The 25,218-nt window shown below is 33.3% G+C and overlaps 1 protein-coding gene across 1 annotated transcript; it reads right to left on the minus strand.

The window, feature by feature from the left end:
* Positions 1-1,331: 1,331 nt before the first annotated feature.
* Positions 1,332-3,844, minus strand: LOC109021182 (reticulon-like protein B2). The gene is made up of 5 exons (XM_035685309.1): positions 3,427-3,844; positions 2,437-2,617; positions 2,209-2,350; positions 1,923-1,992; positions 1,332-1,835 (listed from the first exon to the last, which is right to left on the minus strand). The coding sequence occupies exons 1-5, from the start codon at positions 3,647-3,649 to the stop codon at positions 1,666-1,668; spliced, it is 786 nt and encodes a 261-aa protein (XP_035541202.1). The 5' UTR covers positions 3,650-3,844; the 3' UTR covers positions 1,332-1,665.
* Between the last annotated feature and the right edge of the window lie 21,374 nt (positions 3,845-25,218).

Here is a 25,218-nt window from a genome sequence, read left to right on the forward strand (position 1 = left end):
TCCTCCACCCTTGTTTGAAAAAATTTCCCACTAACCGTTAGGTAAATTTCTCCAAAAACAGTCTTCTTTCCACCATCGAAGGGTTTGCTGAAAGAGAAATGATTTGTACAAATTACAAATAGACAAATTTCATGCAAGTCTTTGTAAAAAAAGTGGATTCTACCTTAAAAAAATGTTAAAAAAAAACTATTCTTTATTAGTGAAATCTATTTTTTGACAAATGGCTTGCATGAGACTTGTCTATTTGTGACTTGTACCATTACTCATTTATTCAGCTTTCTAGGAAATTTGTCTCAATCAAGTAATAATATATGTATAACTCATTTTACAACTCTTTATACAACTATGTTTTAAAATGAGGATATTTATGTAAAGTGATATTACTCTTATAAGTTGCTTTACAAAAACGCTCCTCAGTTAAAACATAATTGCATAAAATGTTATAAAAAGGGTTGTATACCTATCATTTCTCATTTCCTTTTTAGGCCCAAAATTGCTATTTCGTAGTTCACACAAGGAGTTAGTTTTTGCCTAAGCTGGGGTATTGGGAAGTCATATTTTGAACCAATGTAGAAAGAAAATTAAAAGCCTCAACAAAGATTCCACTTATAAAAGTAACTTTTAGGTTGCAGTATTTTGCAGATTAAGATAAGGACAAGTTTCAGAGCATTCGGTTTCACACACTCTTTTAGTTGGTACAACATTGATATATGTTTCGGTCATGCACAACATTTTCCTGCCAACCGTTTTTTTTTTTTTTTCCACTGTTTTGGGCCGAATTTCCGAGTTTTCGGCCAGTTTTGTCATTTCTGTCTTTCTACCCGATGCGGCACCATTGCACCATTTCAAACCGATTCGGGACCTTTTTAATAAGAATTTAGGCTTGATTTGCTTTCAAGACTCAAAATTTTCAAATTTTGAAAATTTTTTTATTTCATCATTACAATTTTCTTAAATTCTCATACAAAATAAAATAAATAATTTAATTTTTTTAATTTTAAAATAAAAATAATATTAAAAAATATATTCTAATAATATTTTATTCAAATTTTTAACTTTAATCTAAACTCATTTTGAAAGCCGTATCTCTCTTATTTCAATTTGGCCATTGATCAGACCGGTTTATGTTTGATTTTGTACTTCACCACAAATATCTTCATCATCCATTAATCCCTAGAAGTCGACTCATGACGCACTGAACAGAAGAATATTGATTTGGATACTGGCTAACTCAATAAAAAAAAAAACCTTTAAACTAAACAGCCAAAATCCCCCCAACAACAAATGAGGTCAGAACTATTTTACATCACTGCAAAGCAAAGCAAGCAGTATTCAGACAAACACCAATGGCAAAATATTCTGATATAAAATTAGCCCAATGTACATGCATTAATAAATATGCAAAATATATAGGAGTATGAAGTAACAACATATCATTCGGTGGCCGTCAGCAGATAGACACATTAACAAGTACCACTGCACCCATATCAATCCACGATGTGAACCCCAACACCCTAAATGGGAAAAAAAACGAAAAAAAAGAAAAGAAAAATAGAAGTAAAACAGGTTCTTGACAATCATGGATAAAAATTTCACACCACCTTTTCACATAACACAGCTACCAAATATTTCTCAGCTCATTGAAAAGGCCAACTGAATGCCACTCTAAACCTTCTTCTTATCCTTCAATGGTCCCCTCGGAATCTTGCTCAAAACCTTTGCATCAAAAACTGCATACTGCTTCTTGATCTCAGCATGTGCTTTCTCAGCGAATGAGTCCACCTGGACCTCATATTTTTCATAGAACACAGGCAATGTTTGGAGCAAAACAAATGCTGTAAAAAAGTGATCAAACCGTGCGTTAAAGATTGAATCTATTCAAGGTATAACTAAAAAATAAATGCATGTAGCAACTCCATTACCGATGTAGAACAAGGTCAAGAAGTTGCACCAGTTCCCCAAAATAGACAAGACCCACAAGCCAGCAATCGCCTAATTAATCAGGTCATTTCATAGAGCATAAAATATAAACCATAAGTAGGGAAACATAATATTTCAAAACAACATTACGAACAAAGATTGCATTTTATGGAACTCAAGAGGTCATATACTTGCATAAAAATATTTAGTCACTCTTAAGCTCTTTAAGAGATATGGGTTATAATCAATGTCAACAAGTCAGTTCATCAAATAGGGATATGAACGTACATATAAGAACTTCTTGAGATCTCTTCCTGACGCAATATCACGCAGAACAACAAAAGCACGGTTGATCTCTATCCTCAGGGCTGCAGCAAACTGTAACAGTGGTTTCTCTGGGATATGGAATTCTGGAATGTGCGGTGGACGTCTACATGATCAAATAGATGTATGAGCAAAACAACTCAAAATAGAGAAATTGAAATAATTAATCCACCACAACAAGAGCAGCCTTACTTGTAGATGAAGGTGGATGCGTTTGACCACAAGAACAGAATTGAAAGTATCAAAATCAAGATGTGGCAGACCAGAGTCAGCAAATGGTATTCAAGCAATTCAAACAGAATCCACGCTGCCGTTGCTCCACCAAGCACCCCTGCTGATATCTTCTTATTCCTCCACAAGAAAACATCAGCCGCTGTGGTATGAACACCAAATCAACATCATTAGGCCAAAATGATATTTTTGTTTCATTATTCATAAAAGATATGGTTTTGCCAAGTTGAAATATTGGGGTTATCATATTTTAAACCAAGGAAGGGAGTCGATAACTGAAGGTTTAATGCCGATTAACTTATAAAACAAGTATTTAAGAACCTCACAAGGTTTTGTAAAGCTAAAACCCGGAAACCTTCACGTCAACAACATTTGAGAGCCAATTAAGTAATTCCACACAACCGATTAAGTATTCAGTAACATAGATTAGTCGGTGCCACAAGTTCCTCTCGAAAACAAAACCAGATCTAGATCCAATATAACCTAGCAATATCTGGGAAAAAAAAAAACCTTCTGAAACTGATAATAAAAGTAGATAAGGAAATTAATCACAATCGATACCAAGCTTACAAAATAACGCCGAACTTTTCGAGAAAATAAATTGTTTCTCTGATTGAAACCGTATTATATTCTTACAACGACACTAATATTACATATATGTTGTGGAGGGGAAAACTGCGAAGACAGAGATTGGGATCTAATATTAGCCGTTCCACGCCTCAGCTGTTCTGAGGTTTCACAATCACTACTACTACACTTTCTCACAGCAAACAAATAAACCAGGAAATGCATTTCAAGCAAATTACCAGTGCATTTCAAGCAAATTCAACGAAATTTCCACACCAGAAATAAAATTAGAATAAACAGAAGCAAAGAAAAAAATAGAACTCGAAAACAATTTCCATAGCATTTCTTGAGGCAATCATAGAAAAGAGGAGTTTTTTAACATACGTTTGCCACCACCGAAAACCGTGTGCACAGGTTTTTCCCTACCAAAGAGGCGGTAAATATTGGACTTCATCGGCGAAGGAGAAGAAGAAGAAGAAGAGCTGCTCTTTTTCTTCTCGTCGTCCGAATCCGAGGACGAGGAGTCATGATCGCCGTGTATCTTCTCCGATATCTTCTCAATCAAAGACTCCTGCTTCGGCTCCTCGTGGTGATGCTCCTCCGCCATGGCTTTCTAACTCACCGAAACCCTACCGCGTTTTCAGATCTCCTCGTGGGGAGCGTAGAGTCACTCTCTCTAAGCTCTGTGGAGACTATATACGGCGACGAAGCGGAACTGATAGAATTAATCTGGACCGTTAAAATGGCAAGAATCTGTAACTGTAGGAATGGACAGACACGAAACCCAACGAAGAGCAGGTTAGCTTAACATCAACGGGGAACGTAATATTTATAAGGTGCAAGGATAACGGCCGTTAGAGATGACGGGTGCTCCAAGGGGTATACCGTATACGTGGCGGGAGAAGAATCAGGGGTGGTTTTGAAATCACAGAAGAAACAAGAAAGTCGCAATGCTGGAGGAAAGGAGAGTGCGAAAATGACATGAGCCGACCCAAATACGTGTCCTAATTGGGCCCCACATAAATTAAATTTCTAGTTGTATATATGTTTCGGGTTGGTCATACTTTTCCGGTTCGGAAAACCTTAGCTCTTAAGTAAATTCATAAATTTAATTAAGAGGAAATTCAATTCAAAATACTAGGTTGTGCGTTCAAGTCAATTTATTTGTCGGAATTTTACCTTGACTGCTATCCAAATTTGGTATCTGCTCTTTTTTTTTTAATATGATGAGTACCGTTATTTAATGCGGGGAATACTCGATATCAATTTCACATTTTAAAACTAATTTGTCTTATAAATAAAATAATATCGTTTTATATTTATAGCTCTATTCTTTAAAATGATTTTTTTTTTATAAATCTAGATATCTGATCACAATTCAAATAGTAGAATATTCAAATTTTTATAATCGAGTACCTGCTCGATTTAAAAATAAAAATAAAAATCGAGTACCTGCTCGAGTTCTATCGTGATTAATCCAAGCGGGTACTTGGACTGCATTATAAATTCAAATGTGAATTAGAGTATGGTCAGATTCTTAGATTTGCATCTAGATTTACACTCCTATTGAATAGTGTAAGTCTTTCATCTCATCTTATTATTATATTTTTTTAAAATTTCATATAAAATATAATATTTTATTTAACTTTCAACTTTCATCTTATCTCAATTTACAAACCGCACCTTAAATTCACTCTCACCCTCTTTTGCAACACAATCAAATGAATCAATGGAATTCCATGCGACGGCGGATTAGATTTTATTTCTTCGCCTATCTCTTTTTAAAAAACCAAACCAAACAAAAATGTGTTATGAAAAAAATAATAATAAAAACTTGAATTTCATGACTTAATAAATTTCATAAATTATTATTATTAAAAAAAAAAACGTCCATGACTTGATCATGTTGGGTAGTTGGATCGTTGCAATAGCCTAAGAATATGACAGGAAAAGAGATAAAAAAGAAAAAAACAAGAAATAAAAAAAGAGGCTTGTATAATTAATATTATCTTTGGACCAAAACCAATAAATGAGTGTTCTCTTTAGTATATCCTAACGGCATTGACCATCTCAAAAATAATAATATTTATAACAATAACAACAAAAATATCAGTAGTGAGTAAAAATATAACTTTTTTTTACGTAAATTTTATATATATATATATATATTTTTAAAAAGATTATTCTTTTTTTAAAAATGCGCAATACTTATATAATCCATAATTACAAATATGATTTCTTTATACTAAAGGCAGATAAAGTTCACAATTCAATCAACACAATTTATCCAAGATTGTACCAGTTTTTTACCCCTGCAACACAATACTGTTCATGTGTGGGACACAATTTTTAACTAATCAATAATTATTAGTGAAGATGATAGAAGATGAGGACTTTCTGGAGTTGTGGGGTAAGCTAATAAGCAAGTTCAAAGATGTAGATATGAAATGGATTGCAACAACCATGCATAAGATATAGCTGAGAAGAAACAAATTCATTTTTGAAAATCAATTCTATAGCCCAAGGAAATTGATTCAAATGACAAATGAAGGTATGGAAGATTATAAATCTGCTCAAGTGGGTCTAAAGGATAAAAAAGATACAAGTGTGAGACTAATTAAGAGATGGAAAAGGCCAAATCCTAATGAAGTAAAGGCAAATTAGGATGCTGCTCTTGACACAAAGAGTATGAGGATGAGAGTAGGGATTATTATTACAGATGCAGAGGGAGAGGTGTTGGTATCTATTTGTGCTGTGAGAATGAATGTGGATCAGCCTGCACTTGCAAAGAGCCTTGTGTAAAACTTTCTTAAAAGAATAAAGAGATCTATAGAATCTTTTACCTCTAACTATTTGGATTTGAGAACTGAAAAACCTACAAAAGAGAGTATAAATGTTTTGTAGGGAATGGACTTCTAGTCTTTTACCTTAAAACTTTTTCGGTGAGTCTAATGGAAAACACAAGCTCCTTTATATAGGCAAGACTAGAGACTCTTACTTATTACTCCTATAACTTTTGGGCTACCCTCATTATTTCATCCATAAAAAATAGCTAGGGTTAACCACTTTATTTATTAAGGGCAATTATCTATGCTTGATGGATGAAGTGAACCACCTTAGGAAAGACAAATGGTTTTCTAGGAAAACCAAACCAAAAGTCTAACATTCTCCCATTTGGTTCACTTAATAGGTAAAATTGAAATGGCAAAAAAAATAATGCCCTGAATTCTGTCAAGGTATCCTACACACAAACCATGGCGATATTGCTCTTTATGGTGAGCATTTCTCTTCCGGGCATCACAATACATAGTATCCCTTAAAATACTTTATGAACAACTAATAAAAGTCATTTGGGTCCAACTTAATCACCTAATGATATAATGAATTCGTTACTTTATACGTAAAACTGAAACTGAATTCAACTTTATTCTTTGTGGAATATATAGCAACATGAGAAATTACACTTTAGATAGGCCCATACAATCCACATGACCCTGAAACTATTTTACCGGTAAACCTTTGGTCATTGGATCAGCTAACATCAAATATGTACTGATGTGCTCAATACACACCACATTATTTTTTATGCTCTCTCTTACACTTAAATACTTTATGTCGATATGCTTGCTTATGCTTCCGCTCTTATTGTTCTTTGAGAAGAACACTGCAGCAGTGTTATCACAAAGAATCTTTATTGGTTTTTGAATGGAATCGACAACTTTAAGACCCGAAATAAAAATTTTCAATCACATGGCTTGTGTCGTTACTTCATAGCACACAATGAATTCTGCCTCTATAGTAGACGTAGCAACTATAGATTGTTTCGTACTCTTTCAAGATATAGCTCATTCAGCAAGAAGAAAGATATATCTAGAAGTAGACTTTCTGGTGTCTACACAACCAGCAAAATCTGAATATGAATAGCCAATCACTTGCAAATTCGATATGCCTATAGGTTAGCATGTAGTCATTGGTTCCTTGCAAATACCACATTACCTTCTTTGCAACTATCCAATATTGAAGACCTGGGTTACTTTGATAGCGACCCAACAATCCTACTGCAAGACATATGTATGGACGGGTGCAAACTTGAGCATACCTCAAGCTACTCACTGCATATGCATAAGGCACACTTATCATATGCTCTTGTTCCAATGCATTTTTAGGTAATTGACCTTTATGAAATTTATCACCTTTGATTATGGGAGCTATAAAGGTTTTACAATCTTTCATACCGAATCTTTGTAAAATCTTTTTAAAGTAGGCCTTTTGAGACAGTCCTAAGACTTTTGTTTCTTGTCTCTATGAATCTCTATGCTAATGACATAAGAGGCTTCACCATATCCTTCATTTTAAAATTTTGGGAGAGAAATTGTTTAGTCTCGATTAGTAAGCCTAAATCACTACTTGCAAGAAGAATATCGTCAATATATAAGACTAGAAAAATGTATTTGCTCCCACTGACCTTAAGGTATATACATTGATCAATAATATTCTCGATAAAATCGTATGAGATAACAATCTTGTGAAACTTTAAATATCATTGATAGGAAGTCTGTTTTTGTACATAAAGAGACTTCTTCAACTTGCATACTTTCTGACTGTCATCACTGAAACTCCCAAGTTGTTTCATTTATACCACTTCATCAACATCCCCATTAAGAAAAACCGTTTTTACATCTATTTGATGTAACTCTAAATCAAAATGAGCAACTAAGGCCATGATTATCCTCAATAAATCATTCTTAGAGACCAGAGAGAAGGTTTCATAATAATATATGCCCTCCTTCTGAGTGAATCATTTAGCAACAAGTTTAGCCTTATATTGTTTGACATTATCAGAAGAATCTCATTTGGTTTTATAAACCCATTTGCACCGAACTATTGCTGCCCCTTCTGGTAATTCGACGAGATCCTAAACTTGGTTCTTATAAATGGATTATAACTCATTCCTCATGGCATCCAACTAAAATATAGATTTATCTCCACTTATAGCTTGTGAAAACGTAATTAGGTCTTCTAGAAGTCCAATGTCAAACTCAGACTCAGTTAGGTATAAAATGTAATTATCTGGAATAATAGGCCTATGTATTCTTGAGGATTTTCTTAGAGTCACTACTTCATCATTTGGGGATGACTCAATTGGCTCAGACTGTAAATGCGGAATAATTTCAGGTTGAATCTTATTTATGGGGACATGTTGTCTTGAATTGGTGTCACTGCATGATCTTGCGATTTATTTTGCCTTAAGACAACCATTTTTCCTCCAAAAGAAGGTAAAGTAGCATGTTCAGGTGTTTCCTCAAAAGTGACATCTTGAGGATTCACACTCCCACTAGATTCAACATCCTCAAGAAACCTTGTATTTTTAGATTCTATAATTCTAGGGTTATGACTGGGACAATAAAATCTATATCTTTTGGAGTTACTTGGATACCCAATAAAGAAACTGTTAGTTGTCCTTGGGTCTAACTTCATTATGTTAGGATTATAAATCCTAATTTCAGCAGAACAACCCCATATGTGTATATGATTTAAACTAGGTTTCTACCATTTCCACAACTCAAAAGGTGTCTTAGAGACAGACTTGGATGGAACCCTATTCAATATATACACTGTAGTTTTAAGAGCTTCACTCCACAAGGAAAGTTGCATGTTAGGTTTATTAATCATGCTCCTTACCATATCCGTTAGCGCACGGTTCTTTCTTTCTACAACGTCATTTTGTTGTGGTGTGCCAAGCATTGAATATTGGGTAACAATGCCTTCCTTTTAAAGAAAATTTGCAAATGGACCCTTCATTTGTCCCTGTTCTGTATATATACCATAATATTCTCATCATCTACCAGATCTTACGATCTTAATTTTTTTTTTTAATTTTGATTCTTTACTTCTACTTTATAGGCTTTGAAAGCATCTAATGCTTGAACCTTCTCATTTAGAAGATAGAGATACATATACCTAGAATAGTCGTCATTTAATGAGATAAAATATATTTGACCATTCAGACAAGGGGTAGGAAATGGTCCACAGATATCTGTGTGTATAATCTCAAGAACACTTGAGCTCCTTCTTGAACCTTTAGAATTTTTGTTAGTCTGCTTGCTCTTTATGCAGTCCACACAATTCTTGAAATAGGTAAAATTGAGATCCTGTAGGACCCATTCTTTTATTAACCGTTTCATCCTCTTTATAAAGATGTGTCCCAATCGTTTATGTCACAGTAAAGAAGATTTTTCATTCAAAAGGTTTCTCTTAATGCCAATTAAATGCATGGAGAGATAATTCTCCTCAAAATTGGGATGAATATCTAATTTAAACAAATTATCAAATAAAGTTCTAGAACCAACATGAATTTTATTCTTAGAATAGCTATAGTATTCTCAAAAAGGAAATTGTAACCTTTGATAATAAATCTAGAAATATAAATTAAATTTTTACAAAATTATGGAATATAAAAAGTATTATTTAAATCCAAAATATGTCTCAAATTGAGAATCACTCTAAAACTCCAACTGCAACAACTTGTGAACGCCATTTATTTCTAGTGAAAACTCAAAGTTCACTTGTTGTTGGTTTCTTTCTGGTGAGAAAACCTTGCAATGTATTCACAATATGAATTGAAGAATTGAAGTCAATCCAACATGAATTTTTAAGAGCATTAATGAAAAAAGATTTATGACACACAAGAGAGATAGAGCTACATTTTTTTTTTCAAGCCACTTTTTATACTTGATGCAGCTCTTCTTTGATGACACATTATGCTTCCTTTTCTTTTGAGGTCCACCTTGGCCTTTCTCGATCTTAACTTTATCATTCACGATCATATTTGCACTTTCAGGTCTGCTTTATCCTTTCCTCTTCTTGTACACACATGATCAGAAGATCCATAATTGACTAATTTTCCTTATGTGTGTTATAAGAGATGTTGAAAGGCCCATACTTAGATGGCAGTGAGTCAAGGATGAAATGGACCAAGAACGGCTCAGATATCTTTATCTTTAAGCCCTTAAGTTGAGAAATAATGTCTCTCATTTCCGTAATGTATGCACGCATACCCTTAGAATTGTCAAAGGCTTTAGTATTAAATTGTCTGATAAGAGTGTTAGCTAAAGCCTTGTCAGAGCGAACAAATTGTTCCTCAATTGTCTGCATTAATTCTTTAATTGTAATGCAGTCACCAATAGAACTTCTAATGTTTTTACTCATACTAGACTTTATGAGCATTAGACTTAGGCAATTAGATCGCTTCCACCATAGGCGATTTTCGATGACTTCTTGTGTATCCGAGGTGGTTGCTCCACATGAAGTGCATAGTCAAGGTCCATATACCCCAAGGTAAAATGAACCGAATCTTTCCAGTCAGAATAATTAGTGTCATCAAGCATTAGAATAAAATAAACACCATCATCTAAGGATTGTGGAAGAACAGTTGCAAAACCAAGAAAATTTTAATGTTATGAATTCAAGTAAATTTTAACCTTCATGTGGGAATGCAACAACATAAATTTACTTATTTTTATTTATAAGACAAATTATTCTGAATATTAACAAATAAAACTATCCACACATGTAGGCAGAAGACTAAGGGTAGGTTTGGGCGCTGAGTTGGGATGAGATTTCTCATCCCAATTCTTTAACTGAGATGAGACATACTTTCCAAACAATCACTTCAAGATTTCTCAAAAATCTCCACCATTTTCCAAAACATCTCAAAACTGTTCATAGACAAGACCTATTGCACAGAAATGTAGCGTCTGTCCCCCCCACATTACTCCCCCCAGCGTTCGTACAGTGCCATTACCCTTCCTCCACATCCTCCTCCATTACCAAAGGCTCAAGCTAGCACACTTCCTCCACAGAAAACCGAAAATCATCCACCATTTGAGAAGCATCACACTTGGAAACACACAGGTGGTTAAACAAAGAACCCCCATTTATCGATCGGTGCCATTTCAAGCCTGATCAAAGCGAGGCTTGACCGTCGCAGATTTGACGCTTGTCACGGCATCTGGTGAGAGTACTCACCACTAAGCTCATCTTCATCGTTTGAGGTAAGCAACTTCACAAAACCCTACTTTCCCTCTGCTGCCTTCGTGCGAATCTCTGAACACTTTCATGTCAATAAAGCAGGTGATTGTTCACCCTGACGAAGTCGAATCTCGAACCTAGCTGTTCTGTGCAGTGAAATTAAATTGACCTGACCTCTGTTGCTCAAAATCAGACCTCGTGTGGGCAGTAATAGTTGCATAGGAAAACCGCTAGGACGTCTCTTATAGAATAGACAACAATGGTGTACAAAAGAGCATAGTTGATAGAGAGGAAGACACCCGTATGAAGCGAATCAACCCTCGCACCGTTATCCACAAATCTGCCCGTCGTTGCCTCCACAAGTGCATCACCACGGGTCCGATGACTCGGTCGTATGAGGTGAGTATCGAGAAGCCCCCCTTTTTTTGTTTATTGTTTGTTTAAGGGCTACTTCTTGATTCCTCGGTCTTTCTTGTAGCGTTACTGCTTGAGGCATGCTTCCACTCTATCCTCTCGACAGGTATCTTCTCTTCTGCTATATACACAATAACTTATAGCATAAATTTTGGCTGAGACATTTCTTAAACATTGCTAGCTACATTTCTGTGCGTTTAATTTTAGGAAATCAGTTTCTCAGAGGAAAATTTAAAAAAAAAAAATATTCAAAGTAATTCTATTAATTATCATCTTCAACGTTTTTACATCTGAATTGATGCATGAGCTAAATTGTTTACATTATTTCCATGCATGAGCTCGACTGTTGGTTGTGTTGGGAGTTCAGGAATATAACAATACTTAGCACAACATGTTCGGTGTTCCCATGCATGAGCTATACTTGTTACATTATTTCCATGTAAAATGTGGTGCATGTGTCGGTTCATTCTACCTTAAAGGAAAACTGTCCATAAACAAAACTGCATGCTGAATGCGGTCCAAGCCATTTCAGCGTTTATATTTGGGCCTTCAGTTCAATGGACAAAATATGCCTGGGAGAGAGGATGTGGGCTCGACTGAAGAAGTGGTAGACATGTCCCATGAGTCAGCCGGAGTTCTGGCAGTACAGAGAGATGAGATTGCGATTCCTATGTAGGAGAACTGGAATGGGGGATGAATTTGTATCACATATTTTCTAATTCTTGGTAATTGCATGTTTAATTTTAAGTGGTTTGTCTTGATTCCACGTCTATTATCGGATTATTTTAAAAAAACTTTAACAATCACGTTCGTCACTTAAGAACCTAATGTAAAAGGGAGCACATGACAAACAAAATATAGAGCATGGACGGAATTTTTAAAGAAGCATGGAGTTTCCAATGAAGAGTTCACTACCATAGTGAAAAACTTTTGACATTAATGTAGCATTAAACGGTTTAAATTATCATTAACTTGGAAAAATTTAAAACAAACTAATAAGGCAATAAATAAAACCCAAGACCCAATCAATGCGAATTTATACTTGTTCTTCATAGCTTGGAATCTTTGATGTTCTATTCTTGCACGTTCATCTGCGATCCTTTCATTCCTTCGTTCTGCTAACTCTGACGTGCGCTTACAACAATCTGGTTGATTCCATGCAAGATCAAGCCATTCGAAAAATCCACACTGCTTTTGAGCCTTATAATGTCGACAGTTAAAAAACCTCCGGCCAAAACTGTTGGGCTTTGCAGACGTTCGCAATTTGGAGGGAATGCCACAATAACAAAGTGGTCTTCGTCCCTGGATCATTCCATCTTCTGGCCTCATATGGTGAGTAGTAGATATGCTCACTCTGCTGCTACTATCCATATTTCTTGCAAACAAAGTACAAACAAGTAGTAAAAAAAACCCATACTTTCCACAACAATTTCAACTAACATAAGCAGCACTAGTAGCAGACGACATGAGTTCTTTGCAAACAGCTTTGTTGCATTTTCTTATCACAACAAGTACTTCAAGAATCTGTCCAACATAAGCTTCTTTCCAATGACCGAAATGAAAAATTTGTGTCCAAACTGTCCAAACTATCTAGTGGAACAATGTTTCCCCTTATGTATGCGATTACTCAAAACAAAATGCATTGAGAATTGAACTGCCAATAAAGTCATCCGCATATGTATGAAGTCACAAGTTTGGAACAAGTGCTCATTTTCATGATTTTTGGGACAGTTTTTATTACGACACAAGCATTTTCACAATCGATGAAAGATAATTTTTCTAACCAAAATAGAAGCAGCACATGCCAAATAAAATAAGGGTGGTGCTTCAGAAATCAACATAAAATAATTCCTACCAGCGTTGTTATGTGTACATCAAACCAGGGAGGTCATGAAATGGAGATGGAAATCCCCATAAAATTAATGGACGTAGAGGAGAAAAATCATCAAAACATTAACAACAAACAAGATCCACAAAATTCAAGAAAATGATATTTACCAACCCGGGAACCGCATGAACACATAGATCCGACACTAGAATCTAAAAATCTTTTACAAAATACGTTATTTTTATCGAAGCAATGAATCTTCAAATCGACAGGGTATTGTTCATCGACCAAGCCATTTCAAATGAAATCCATTGCCTAAAGGGAAAAACATTATTATCAGAGGACATAAATCTTGAAAATCGTTGATCGATAATTGACCTATTAACCAGAAAAATGTTTGTTCGAAGATGGGGAACCCTCCCATGAAGTGATCCAAAGCAAAAATTGATACCCTAAACTTGCAGAGACGGAACTTACCACAGTTGAGATGCACACGAGAAGTGGTCGTCTCGAAACTCCGTTTTGAAGATTCCTCGGTCCGTCGTGTTAGTGCTGGAGGATGAAGCTGCTATTGAGTATCCTCGGTCTGTTGTGTCAGTGCTGCTGGATGAAGCTGATGCTGGATGGGAGGTGCATTTTACGTCTGGGGTGAAAATGAAACAATACGAAGATGAAAGACCAAGACAATGAAGAAGACACTGGCCTCGGGTGGATGAAACGGTGGGACCCACGACTATTATCCCAAGATAGTTTCAGAAATCTCATCTCACTTTACATCCAAACATATCTAAATGGGACCCACAAACTTTTTCTAAAACTATTTCAAGAATTTCAACTTATTTCATCTTAAAACTATTCACAAAAATCTCAAAATTCTCATCTCATCCCACCTCCCAAACCTACCCTAATTTTACCGTCATTACCAAAAATCATTTTCTTATACTAATTAAATCACAAAAATTAAAGATTTCTCTATAGGGATAAATCCTTAAAACTTATGATTTAGTTACAATGAGATTCCAAATTTATTTATGTAATAATAAAGAAGTTATAGTACTACCTTCATTATTCAAAAGAAATAAAGAAATACAACTGGACTTCTACTAAAATAGGTAAAAATCTATTAATTTTAAATTAGTCCAAAGACCCATCGATATGTATAAAGCTTGAAATTAAGCTCAAAGTCAAAACATGCATTTGAAATCCATTAATATAGTTATGAGCACAGAACTATCCAGATATGAATTCAAAGATAAAAATTTAAAAGTCGAAAGTCAAGCCCATCTCCGAAATTATTAAAGACGCATTCATCAAGCCCACAAATGTTTGAACAAAGGACCACAAATCATGGACTAAATGGATAACATTGTTCCAATACATGCGAAAAGACTTATGTTATCAAAAATTTTTTTTTTCAAAAAATGCACTCTAAATCATGACTCGGCTATTCTCTTGCGACACAGATCATGACAAAATCCATTAATCACGCCAAGAGAATAAAACAAGGAACAAAATTGGATTTTAAAAGCCCACTATATGAACAAAATCAAAATGCTAATAATTCAAACACAAAGCTGAAAGGTATGACTTTGATACCAACTGCAAAATCTTCTTAAAAGAATAAAGAGATCTTTAGGATCTTTTACCTCCAGCCATTTGGGTTTGAGAATTGAAAAACCTACAAAAGAGAGTAGAGATTTTTTGTGGGGAAGGAACTTCTAGTCTTTTGCTTTAGAACTTTTTGAGTGAGTCTAATGGAAAACACAAGTCCCTTTATATAGGCAAGACTAGAGACTCTTACTTATTACTCCTACAATTTTTGGGCTACCCTCATTATTTCATCCATAAAAAATAGCAAGAGTTAACCACTTTATTTATTAAGGGCAATTACATATACTTGATAGATGAAGTGAATCATCTTAGACGAAGTGAACCACCTTAGGAAAGACAAATGGTTTTCTAGGAAAACCAAACCAAAAGTCTAACACCTTGCACTATGGAGGACTATCGAGGTTTGCAATGAGTTGGCCTTCTCGAGGGTGATTCTGGAAGAGGATGCAGCTGCAATTATCAATGGAGTGAGCAAAGAGGAGGAGGATTACTCATGGATGGGGCATATAATTGTAAGCGGGTCACAAGGGGTAGAAGGGAATGGAAAGTGAATTTTGTTCCTAGAGAAGGGAATAATGTGGCACACTTGTTAGCTAAGCATGCATTGTCCCTTGGTAAGGAAAAAATATGGATGGAGGAGGGACCTCCTGCTGTAATGCACTGATGGGAGACAAAAGTTGTACAGAACAATTTGAATAGAAATATAACTCAGTATTGTTTCTTCAAAAAAAAAAAAAAAAAAACGGATTAGTGGTGATGATATCTTATTCAAACAAAGGACCAGAGACACCTCACTGTAACAGCCTTTGATCAGGCTGTGGATGTGAACCCCATGCACGCATTATCTGAATGCTGAGAGCTAGTAGTTAGAACAGGGTTATTCTCTTCTAAACACCAACCTGTAGAATGTCAAGGAGGTACAATAACTTGAAAAGAAAAAAAAAAAAAACATCAAACTTCGACAACTTTAAATCTGTGGACCCTGAAAAGTGATGGACATCACTATGTTTAACCCGAATTCAAAAGCAGATTCAGAAACCTGGGCATGATTTAAAAATGGACCTACATCTTCATCTCTCACGTTTCATTGAGATAAAAGCACTCACTCCTCAAAAAGCATACGCATGCATATGAATACAACCACAAGAATTCCACATTAGCCATTGTAAGTTTAAAGCGAAGCAAAAACGATAAAGCAACTACTTTAACACCCTAGATTTTGAGATCTGCGCATATTTAGCTTAAAAAGGCTGATATAAGCAAAGCAAAATGCAGTTGAAAGACTAAATTATTCTGAAACTTTCTTCCACTAAATTATTCTGTAATTTGGTGCCAGAATTAAATTAAGGGTATATATGCAGAAAGTATTCTTTACACACAGGAAAAAATATACCAGCCTTTTGGTCAACCGAAGGGACGGGCCAATTCATAAAAATGGGATGCAGACAATTGACAATGGGGAGAAGAAGAAGATGGAGGAGAACTTAAAGAACGTAGAGGAATGACAGGGAAAGTTAATAGACAAAGGTTGAGGCTAAATGGAAGTACTTAAGCTGATTTTCTCCATCAAATGAGTGGGAATGCAAAAATTTTGAATATATTTAGGTCCCGTTTGGATTCAAAAAGTGTTTCATTTCATCTCATTTCATCATTACAACTTTCTCAAAATCTCACATAAAATATAATAAACAATTCAATTTTTTCAAATCCCAAATAATAATAATATTAAAAAGTAAAATTTTAACAATATTTTTTTTTAATTTTTATCTTTCTTCTAAAATCATCTCATCTCTAAATCCAAACCAACCAAAGGTGGTATGTCAGTTTTTGCAACTCTACCACCACAATAGAAGACCTTACTGATGAAATTGGGGCAGTTTCTTAGAAGTGAAAGCACAAGAAGATCAAACCAAGATCACAATATGTTGTTGTTACAATACGTAAAGAGCATCATCAGGGCATCGGTAATTTCTCTAGGTTCCGATCATTTACCAAACGAAAAAAATCAAAGGTCTGCACTCTGCAGCTGTTTTCACAGCCAAGCAGCTAGATTTTACCCAAATGAATAGAATGGAAAATCCACAGCCATTGTGAAAGTGGGCTTGATTATTCCCTTGATTGATTATAAATCATTAGGTTAGATGGGCCTTGCTCCCCCCAGACCAAGTAGAAAAAGGCCTGGACCAGATACTGTGTCAAAACAAGCACTCCATCTTCTGTTGCAGTCCATTCTAATGAAAAGACATTTGGACTTGGGCTTCTTGTTCTGATTTCATCCTATTTACTCCCATGTAATTCGACTGTGAAACATAACATTGGTTTGCGATGCGATGGCTGTGAAGCTCTGGGCCCATTCAGAATTTTAGAAGTTGGTCTGTCAATTTTGTTGGGTCCCCTTAAGTTTGTTCGCTGAAGATAAGTTTCATTTATGCCAAAGATGTGGCAATCAATCATCATTATAACCTGAAAATCTTCTTCTTCTCTTGGATTGTTGCTCCAAGAAGTCTATGCTTATCCTCCCTCCTCTCTTTTTTTTGATGGATTTTAAAATAAATTAAAGAAAAATATTATTTATTTATTTTTTTAATCATTATACTATCATTAATTATCTCCTGATAACTTCTTGGATTATTGTTCCAAAAAACCTCTCAAATTCTAATGGACTTAGAAAACAAATTAAAAAAATGAATGCTATTTATTATCCTTTTAATTAACACACCTTTTATCATTTATTGATGCGCATTAATAATTGACGAACAAGTGAGATAAAAAAAAAATAATAACCATTTAATGTGATATCTAAAATAATGATGATTTAGACGTATATGAAATTAAATAAAAATAAGGGAGAAGAAAGATGGAGATCAACCAATCACTTTCTTTGTAAAATCATGATCTTCTCCGCTACCAAACATCAGGAACAAAAAAAGAGAGATTAGATGGTTTTATCAATGTTGACCAGAATTACAAAGCGACCAAAGAAAGGAAAATAATAATGTTTCTAAAGCATTCTGAATGGATTTTGTAAAATCTATCTTTTTGTAAAATCTAATGGAAAAATAGCTCGCAATATCTCTCTAATGGATTATGTATTTCAACACTATTAGACAAGTGTATAAGTTTTGATGGGCACCATTCGTCTTAAGTGGATTAAACCAATCATTACATTATCTCATTGATCTTCTTGACTCTTGATTTTGTAATTGACTCATTTGAAACTTACAAATGATCTTTAAAACTAGATCCATGCCTATCAAGTTTTTTATTCATTTTTTTTTTCTCTATGTGCTTTCTACTTCTTTCTTCCCCGAGGGGAGATTATTTCGTTTCAGCCCCAATATATTTCGCGCGCCATCTTCACTTCCTACTGGTTCTGCTCTTCAACCCAAAAGGAGGCAACGATTGCAAACAGCAAAGTGCCAAAAAACAACACAGCTCAAGCATCTAATTCCTGAGGTAAATTCCTAAGCTCAAGCTTCTTCTCCCTTTTCGGGTGGTTTTTTCTTGGACAGATTTGTGGATGGTCTGATATTTAGGGTAGATTTTGGAGCATTTTTTTTCTTGGGTAGATGAAATCTCTTATCTTTCAATTTTTATAAATTTAAATTTTGGTTTAGTTTATAAATTTTGTATAGAATTGAGTTGACGCTTGACCCTTCAAAATTAATATGGCTGCCCAAGCAGTCACGAATAGATGGGCCAGCAGAGCAACCCACCTCATAGAAAGTGGAGAGAAAGAAGTTTATAAAAATAAAACAAAATAAAAATATGCATTAGATATAGATGTAAAATGTATAATGCTCTTAAAAAGAAGAAAAAAATAGAGATCTAGCGAGATTGGATTAGGGGGGTATCGTTGTCAACAACAAAAGAAAAAGAATGATGGGCCACTCTTCAGCAGCAAAAAGAAAGGTCGAGGCATATATAAAATAAATAAATAAAATAAATAAAATGCCAAAGTACTTGTGATTGGCTATGTTTTGATGTATGGGGGTTTATCTCAAGCTTGGACCATATTTTTTTTCTAAGCAAGACAAATAGTTCCGGAATCATGAGATGATGAGATCTTCGTAATCATGATGAACAAAAGTCATCCACTCGTCGCTTTCAAACAAAATGTGGCATTATTTGTTCTCTAACTTCGGGCATTTTCCAACTATGCATATATGACTAATGGTTGGCTTCACACTTAACACCCAACTGTATACTGAATAGTCATCTCTTCTTTTCTCTTTAATTTACGTGCCTTATATCTCGTAAAAGGAATTATATTCTCGAATTGATGTGTAAAGCATAATATAATTTTATTTAAAAGATAAATTTTAAAATTTAAATATTACAAATCAAATATTATAATTTAAGTGATGTAGATAGTATATTCTATACACTGACTTGATAATAGAATAACTCGTTTATATAAAAAAAAGAGAAAATATGACTTTGGTGTTTACATCAATTATTATACTTTTTACTAATACAAAATAAATATTTTTACTCATCATATTTACCAAAAAAGTAAAAACCAAATTATTATATTATTAAAATTGCATTTAATATTATCTTTTTAATGGTATATCGTGTTATAATAATAGGTGAGTAACACGTGTTGATAACAAGAGTAAATTATATTTAATAATAAAAAAATATATGTAATAAATACAGGAAAAATATATACTATGTATGATGCATCGTGGACAGCATTAGCTACTAGCAAGTGGTGAAGAAATTGGGGGCAGCATTTCCAACTGTGGGACCTTTGACTGACTTTTCAAACTTGAAAGAAAGAAAGAAAATACTCTTCCCTCATGAAAAGTTAGGGGGCCAAGCCGTAGCGTGGAGCTACCCCTTCCCACTTTTGTACATCTAAATTACTTTTGCATTTCTCTAGTTTTCACATCATCCCAGCGAATAAATACCATATTCTATAGCATACATCTTTTTACGAGGTTCAACATCTTTCTCCATGATGTTCTCTATGTTTTCAGGACTAACGTAACGTTTCACGAAAGAAAGATGTGGCAAGCTTATTAATATCAATGCAGACATAATACTATGATTGAAAGTCACAAAAGCCTTAGGCACGTTTGGAAACCTCGAATTGAATAATTGTAAAATATTTTTAGTTAAGATGTTTTACTGAATTTTAAGAAGAGAATGAGAAAATAAATAAAAATATTATAAAATTAAGAAATCGTTTGAATCAGATTTTGTAATATTATTTTTATTTTAAAGTTAAAAAAAAAATATTAATTTTTGTGTTTCATTTTTAAGTTCGTAAAAATTGTATTGATTTTTATGTTTGGACAGTGATTATGTAATGATTAGATAAATAATTTGAAAATTTAAAATTTAAAAAGTGTTTTATGATAAGTGATGTTTGAGAATTAAATTATAAGAAATTTTGAGAATTTCATGTTTTATTTTTGTATTCAAATGCCCACTTAGAACTCGTTTGGTTATATATATGAGATGAGAAATTGGTAAGATAGTTTGTGAATAATAATGAAATTGTTTGAGTTAAGATGTATTATAGGGTTGGCGAAATGAGAGAAAAAAAAAATTGAATAAAAAAATTATAAAGTTAAAATATTTTTATGATATTTTTTTTAATATTATTTTTATTTTAGAATTTGAAAAACTTGAGTTTTTTTTTTTTTTTGTTTTGTTTAGAAATTTGAGAAAAACGTAATGATTAGATGAAAAAATTAAAAATTAAAAAATAAAAAGTGGTTGTGATTGAATGTTGAGATGATATGAGTAGGTTGAGATCATCTATAAAACCAAATAGGATCTTAATATTCTTATAACATAATTTTTTTAATATTCTTTTTGTTTTAAGATTTTAAAATATTAGAATTATTTATTATATTTTTATTTAGAAGTTAAAAAAAATTGTAATAATTAGATAAAATGAGATGAGATAATTTACAAAAACAAAGAGAGTTCGAATAAATTCGATCAACCACCCTTACTCATATATTCCATATATCATAGAGAAAAAATAATAAGCCCAAATACCCGATTCCTACAAAATTAGGCAGAACTTGTTGATGTTGTAAATCGGACATAGGATTCCTTCGCTTGTCTTATGCGGCTATGCCTACAACCTCCAGACATATGCTATTTTAAGTTGCATTCGGTTTGGAAATTCAATTGAGCTTAGTTAAATTCACTCTAATTTTAAGATAAGTCTAAGATCTAAATACTCAATACTTAAATTGTTAAACTCATTTTAACTTAAAACATTCTTACACGTAAGATTTATAATTTTTTTCAACTTAAAATATTTATATACGTGAGACTTACAACATTTGTCAATTTTTCATAAATGGTATTAAACTTATCTTAATATCAAAATGTACTTTAAATTCAATTTAGATGACCCTCCATAATTCTCTCTACTACTCAACTCATTATTATTCATAAAAAAATCAATTAAATTAAACTCAGATCAACGTCTAAACGTAGTCTTAATGCCCAGCTAAGCTGCTAGCTAGTTGTAATCCCTTTCAAGTTTCAGCTTTCAAATGCAAAAAAATGATGGACCAATTCTTTTGTTCACTTTGCATACACGCTAAGTTTCTTGACGATGATACATACATCCTCTCTACTTTGCAAAACAAAGTATATAGCGAGATTAAAGAATTTAGAGTCTAGTTGGTACGCAATTTAATAATATTTACTCTCGATAATCGATATGAGATAGTAAATGACGAAAGAATTAGATGATCGCTACCAAATCAAAAAACCCAAAATCTCCGCATAAAACTTGTTGCTGGATTAATTTTACATTTTGCAATATAAATTCTAATTTCATTGATGGATTGCTTTAATCAGTATATGAATAGTTAACTGCATCTATTTTATAATATTAGATTATGACTTTGATTGCTCGTATTAGTACATAAATATGAGGAAAATGATACAATTATAACTTTTTTTTATAATTTTTATACAATCATGTGTTAAATTGAGGATATTTAACAGATGATATAATATATAAATACCCTCAATTTAACACACGATTGTATAAAATTATAAAAAAGAGTTATAAGTATATCATTATTATAATATATTGATGTTTTAATGTATTGATGTTTTAAATCTAATTCTAACAGTGCTACACCACCATCTCCTTTTAAAAATATCCCCACACGAGTATATCCCCCGCCAACCAACCCAATTCTCCGAAAGGGGTGGAAATTATGCTGTGTTTACGAAATTAGACACTAACTAAATAAATGTTAAATACCTATTGAAATGGTTGCTGTGAATGTTGTGGTGTAATAAAGATTCGGTGGAATTGTTAATGGAAGATGCAATAATGAAAAGCAGGGACGTAAGAGAGGTGTTTGATGAAAGCTTCAATGAGCCACACATATTTTGATAATGGAATATTTCGAGAGATTCTTAGGGCAGATTTGGGGAGTGGGATGAGACACAAAATTTTCATCTCATCTCATCATCACACATTTTTCAAATCTACATATAAAATATAATGAACAATTCAACTTTTTCAAATCTCAATACAATAATAATATCAAAACATAATATTTTAAACACTAAAACAAAACACAAAATTCTCATCTCACCCTCCAACCTGCCCTAGCTCCATACAAAATAGTAGGCTTAACAATTTTCATATGCCTTTTTCTGATTTTTGATAAGTGCATTTATTTTCGATGCCAGCACCGCACTTCATATGCCTTTTTCTTCCTCAAGTTCATCTCATATACCAAAACCCACTCTAAATTCTCGGTAACTAACTCCTAGCACTAATAATCTAACCTCACATGCAATTGAAAATAACAGTAATACGAAGTGCACCGTTATGATGTTTTTAATCCCAAAACAGTATCCATTACAACAAACCCAAAACGATACTCTACTTATTTAACAAAAACGCGACGTCGTTCCCACTTCCACGTGTACTTCAATTCGTAAGCTCGGGTTTCATCCAACCTTTCCCTTCTCTAGCTGGGTTTCTAACAATAAATCCCAAGTGCGACAATTAAGTTTTGGGATATTGAGATCGAAGCAATCATCAGTACTGTGTGTGACACTATTGAAAGGTATACCTACCTTATTACTCAAATATCATCAATCCCTGGCCCTCGAAAGAAACAAAGTAATCTCCTTAAATACGACCACATACCACATGGGAGTTTCACAGGCACCGGTGGTTACGCCCCATTTAAAAGAGATTCTGGAGTTGCTTTGTCACTTTCGTCGGGGGACCTTTCCTCCCTCAAGCACTTGGCAGATATAATAATAATAAGAATATCACGGGGGGAAGGTCCACATATCTGACGGTTGCTATCAATCTTTATCCCTCATGTATTTATCGCCCGATTTGACTTTTGGTGTAATACCTTCGTGGGTTTTGTGAAGTATGGCGTATGGACCATTTCTCTCTTTCTTGCTTCGGGGAGGCATGCACCTCGATATCCGACGGTTTGGATTACACCAACTTGGCGTTGAATATGATATCAAGGTCAAATCTTTTCAAGTGAGGTCTGATGAGACACGTGCACAAGAATGTTGGGTCCCCCCACCTCTGCATGCTTGCCACGTGACTTTGGTTCGTGACTATTTCGCCCAATCTAGTTCGCTCGCTGCAGTAACTTGTAATTGAACACTGATTAATTCCGCCACCAATATCTGCTACATTTTGGTAAAAGGAAAATGACGGTTGAAGATCAAAACTGATGGTTTGAAATATCTATAAGTTATATTTTCTCTTTCTCTTCTCTTTTTTTTTTTTTGTTAAATTTTGTTTTGCAGTATATCAAGTTTAATTCTCTTAAAAATATCTTAAGCATCTGATCCAAAACAAAATCTTCTCACCATTTATTTTTTTTTTTATCATCTTCTTATTATTTAATAATATGGTATTAGATAATAAATTCACAAATAAAATATCTAATTATGTCTTTAATTATTTAATATCACATTATGAGATGATGAAATGTTAATGAAAATTGAGATGATAAATAACATTACTCAATCTAAAATACAAATTCTTTCTGAATTTAAAACAAAGTTTGGATAGAAAAATTATAAACAATTATGATCCGTGGTGAACAACGAAGACATTTGAGTACTGCACTAAAAACTCATGGATCAAGGTCCCTTCCATTTAATCAAAATATCATGTACATTCCTTATTTGACACGAACACGATGAAAATTAATCCCAAACTCAACTCATTGCTTTCAGAGTTTAGAGGTAAAGAGAGCTCCAATCAATCATGGCTCTGCTGCCCAGTACTCTTATCTCTGCAAACTATTTGCTGCCTTTCTTACTACCACTGCCAGGAAATTTTGGAGACTCATTGTCACCTCATTGGTTATATATATATATATATATATATATATATAAATACTATAGGTAACGCATATTCAACATGATAAACAAGAAATTCAACAAATGTATGATTTGTAGTTATTGTATGAATGTCCTATCACTTTCAAATAACTCACTATAGATATATTTTATTTTCTAATAAAAAAATTTAAAAATATGAAATTTGAACACAATTATTATTTTTAATTAGAGTTTAGTATAAACACGTTGGTGATTGTACAACAGCTCTATATCGCTTTTCTTCTCTTTTAATTTTTTTCTAGGTTTAAGGTCTAAGTTATGTTTCAATCAGTCTCAAGGAAGTCCCCTATGTTGCAAATCCGTGTAGAGACATTTCTTAATTCTTACAATGAGATGAGATGTTTTAATATAAAAATTAAAATTAAATAAAATTATTATTCTTTAATATTATTATTATTTTGAGCTTTAAAAAAATTGAATTATTTATTATATTTTACATGAGAATGTGATAAAATTATAATTATCAAATAAAATAAAATGAAATACTTTTATTATCCAAACCAAACTTTATTATGATTATTAAACAATTTTTATTAAGTTAACGGGCCTTATTATGATTATTAAACAATTTTTGCTAGGTTATTTAAGCATGTTTAAATAGAAAAATGTTTCATCTTATCATTATAATTTTTTTAAAATTTTACATAAAATAGTATAAACATTTCAACTTTCTCAAAATCTTTTATCTTTATAAAATTATATTTTATCTGAAATTATTTCATTTCATTTCATTATTTAAATAATAATTAAATTTTTAGATAAATTAAATTTCTAATGAGAATATGTTGCTAATAATAATTAAAAATAAAAGCAAAATAGTTATCCAAGAGGCCGTACGTACTCGTGTTGGTAAAAATAAGTATCGGTATTCTGTTCTTCTCTCTCTTCCATAAGACTCCCCCCTC

This window comes from Juglans regia, chromosome 2 (genome assembly GCF_001411555.2).
Source record: "Juglans regia cultivar Chandler chromosome 2, Walnut 2.0, whole genome shotgun sequence".
Classification (NCBI taxonomy): domain Eukaryota; kingdom Viridiplantae; phylum Streptophyta; class Magnoliopsida; order Fagales; family Juglandaceae; genus Juglans; species Juglans regia.

Excerpts from the sequence above, each read along its gene's own strand:
- LOC109021182 (XM_035685309.1), bottom strand. The coding sequence starts at position 3,649 with ATGGCGGAGGAGCATCACCACGAGGAGCCGAAGCAGGAGTCTTTGATT. Across the intron at positions 2,618-3,426 it reads GGTTTTCGGTGGTGGCAAAC|CGGCTGATGTTTTCTTGTGG; the intron begins GTATGTTAAAAA and ends TTCATACCACAG. Across the intron at positions 2,351-2,436 it reads GCATCCACCTTCATCTACAA|ACGTCCACCGCACATTCCAG; the intron begins GTAAGGCTGCTC and ends TTGATCATGTAG.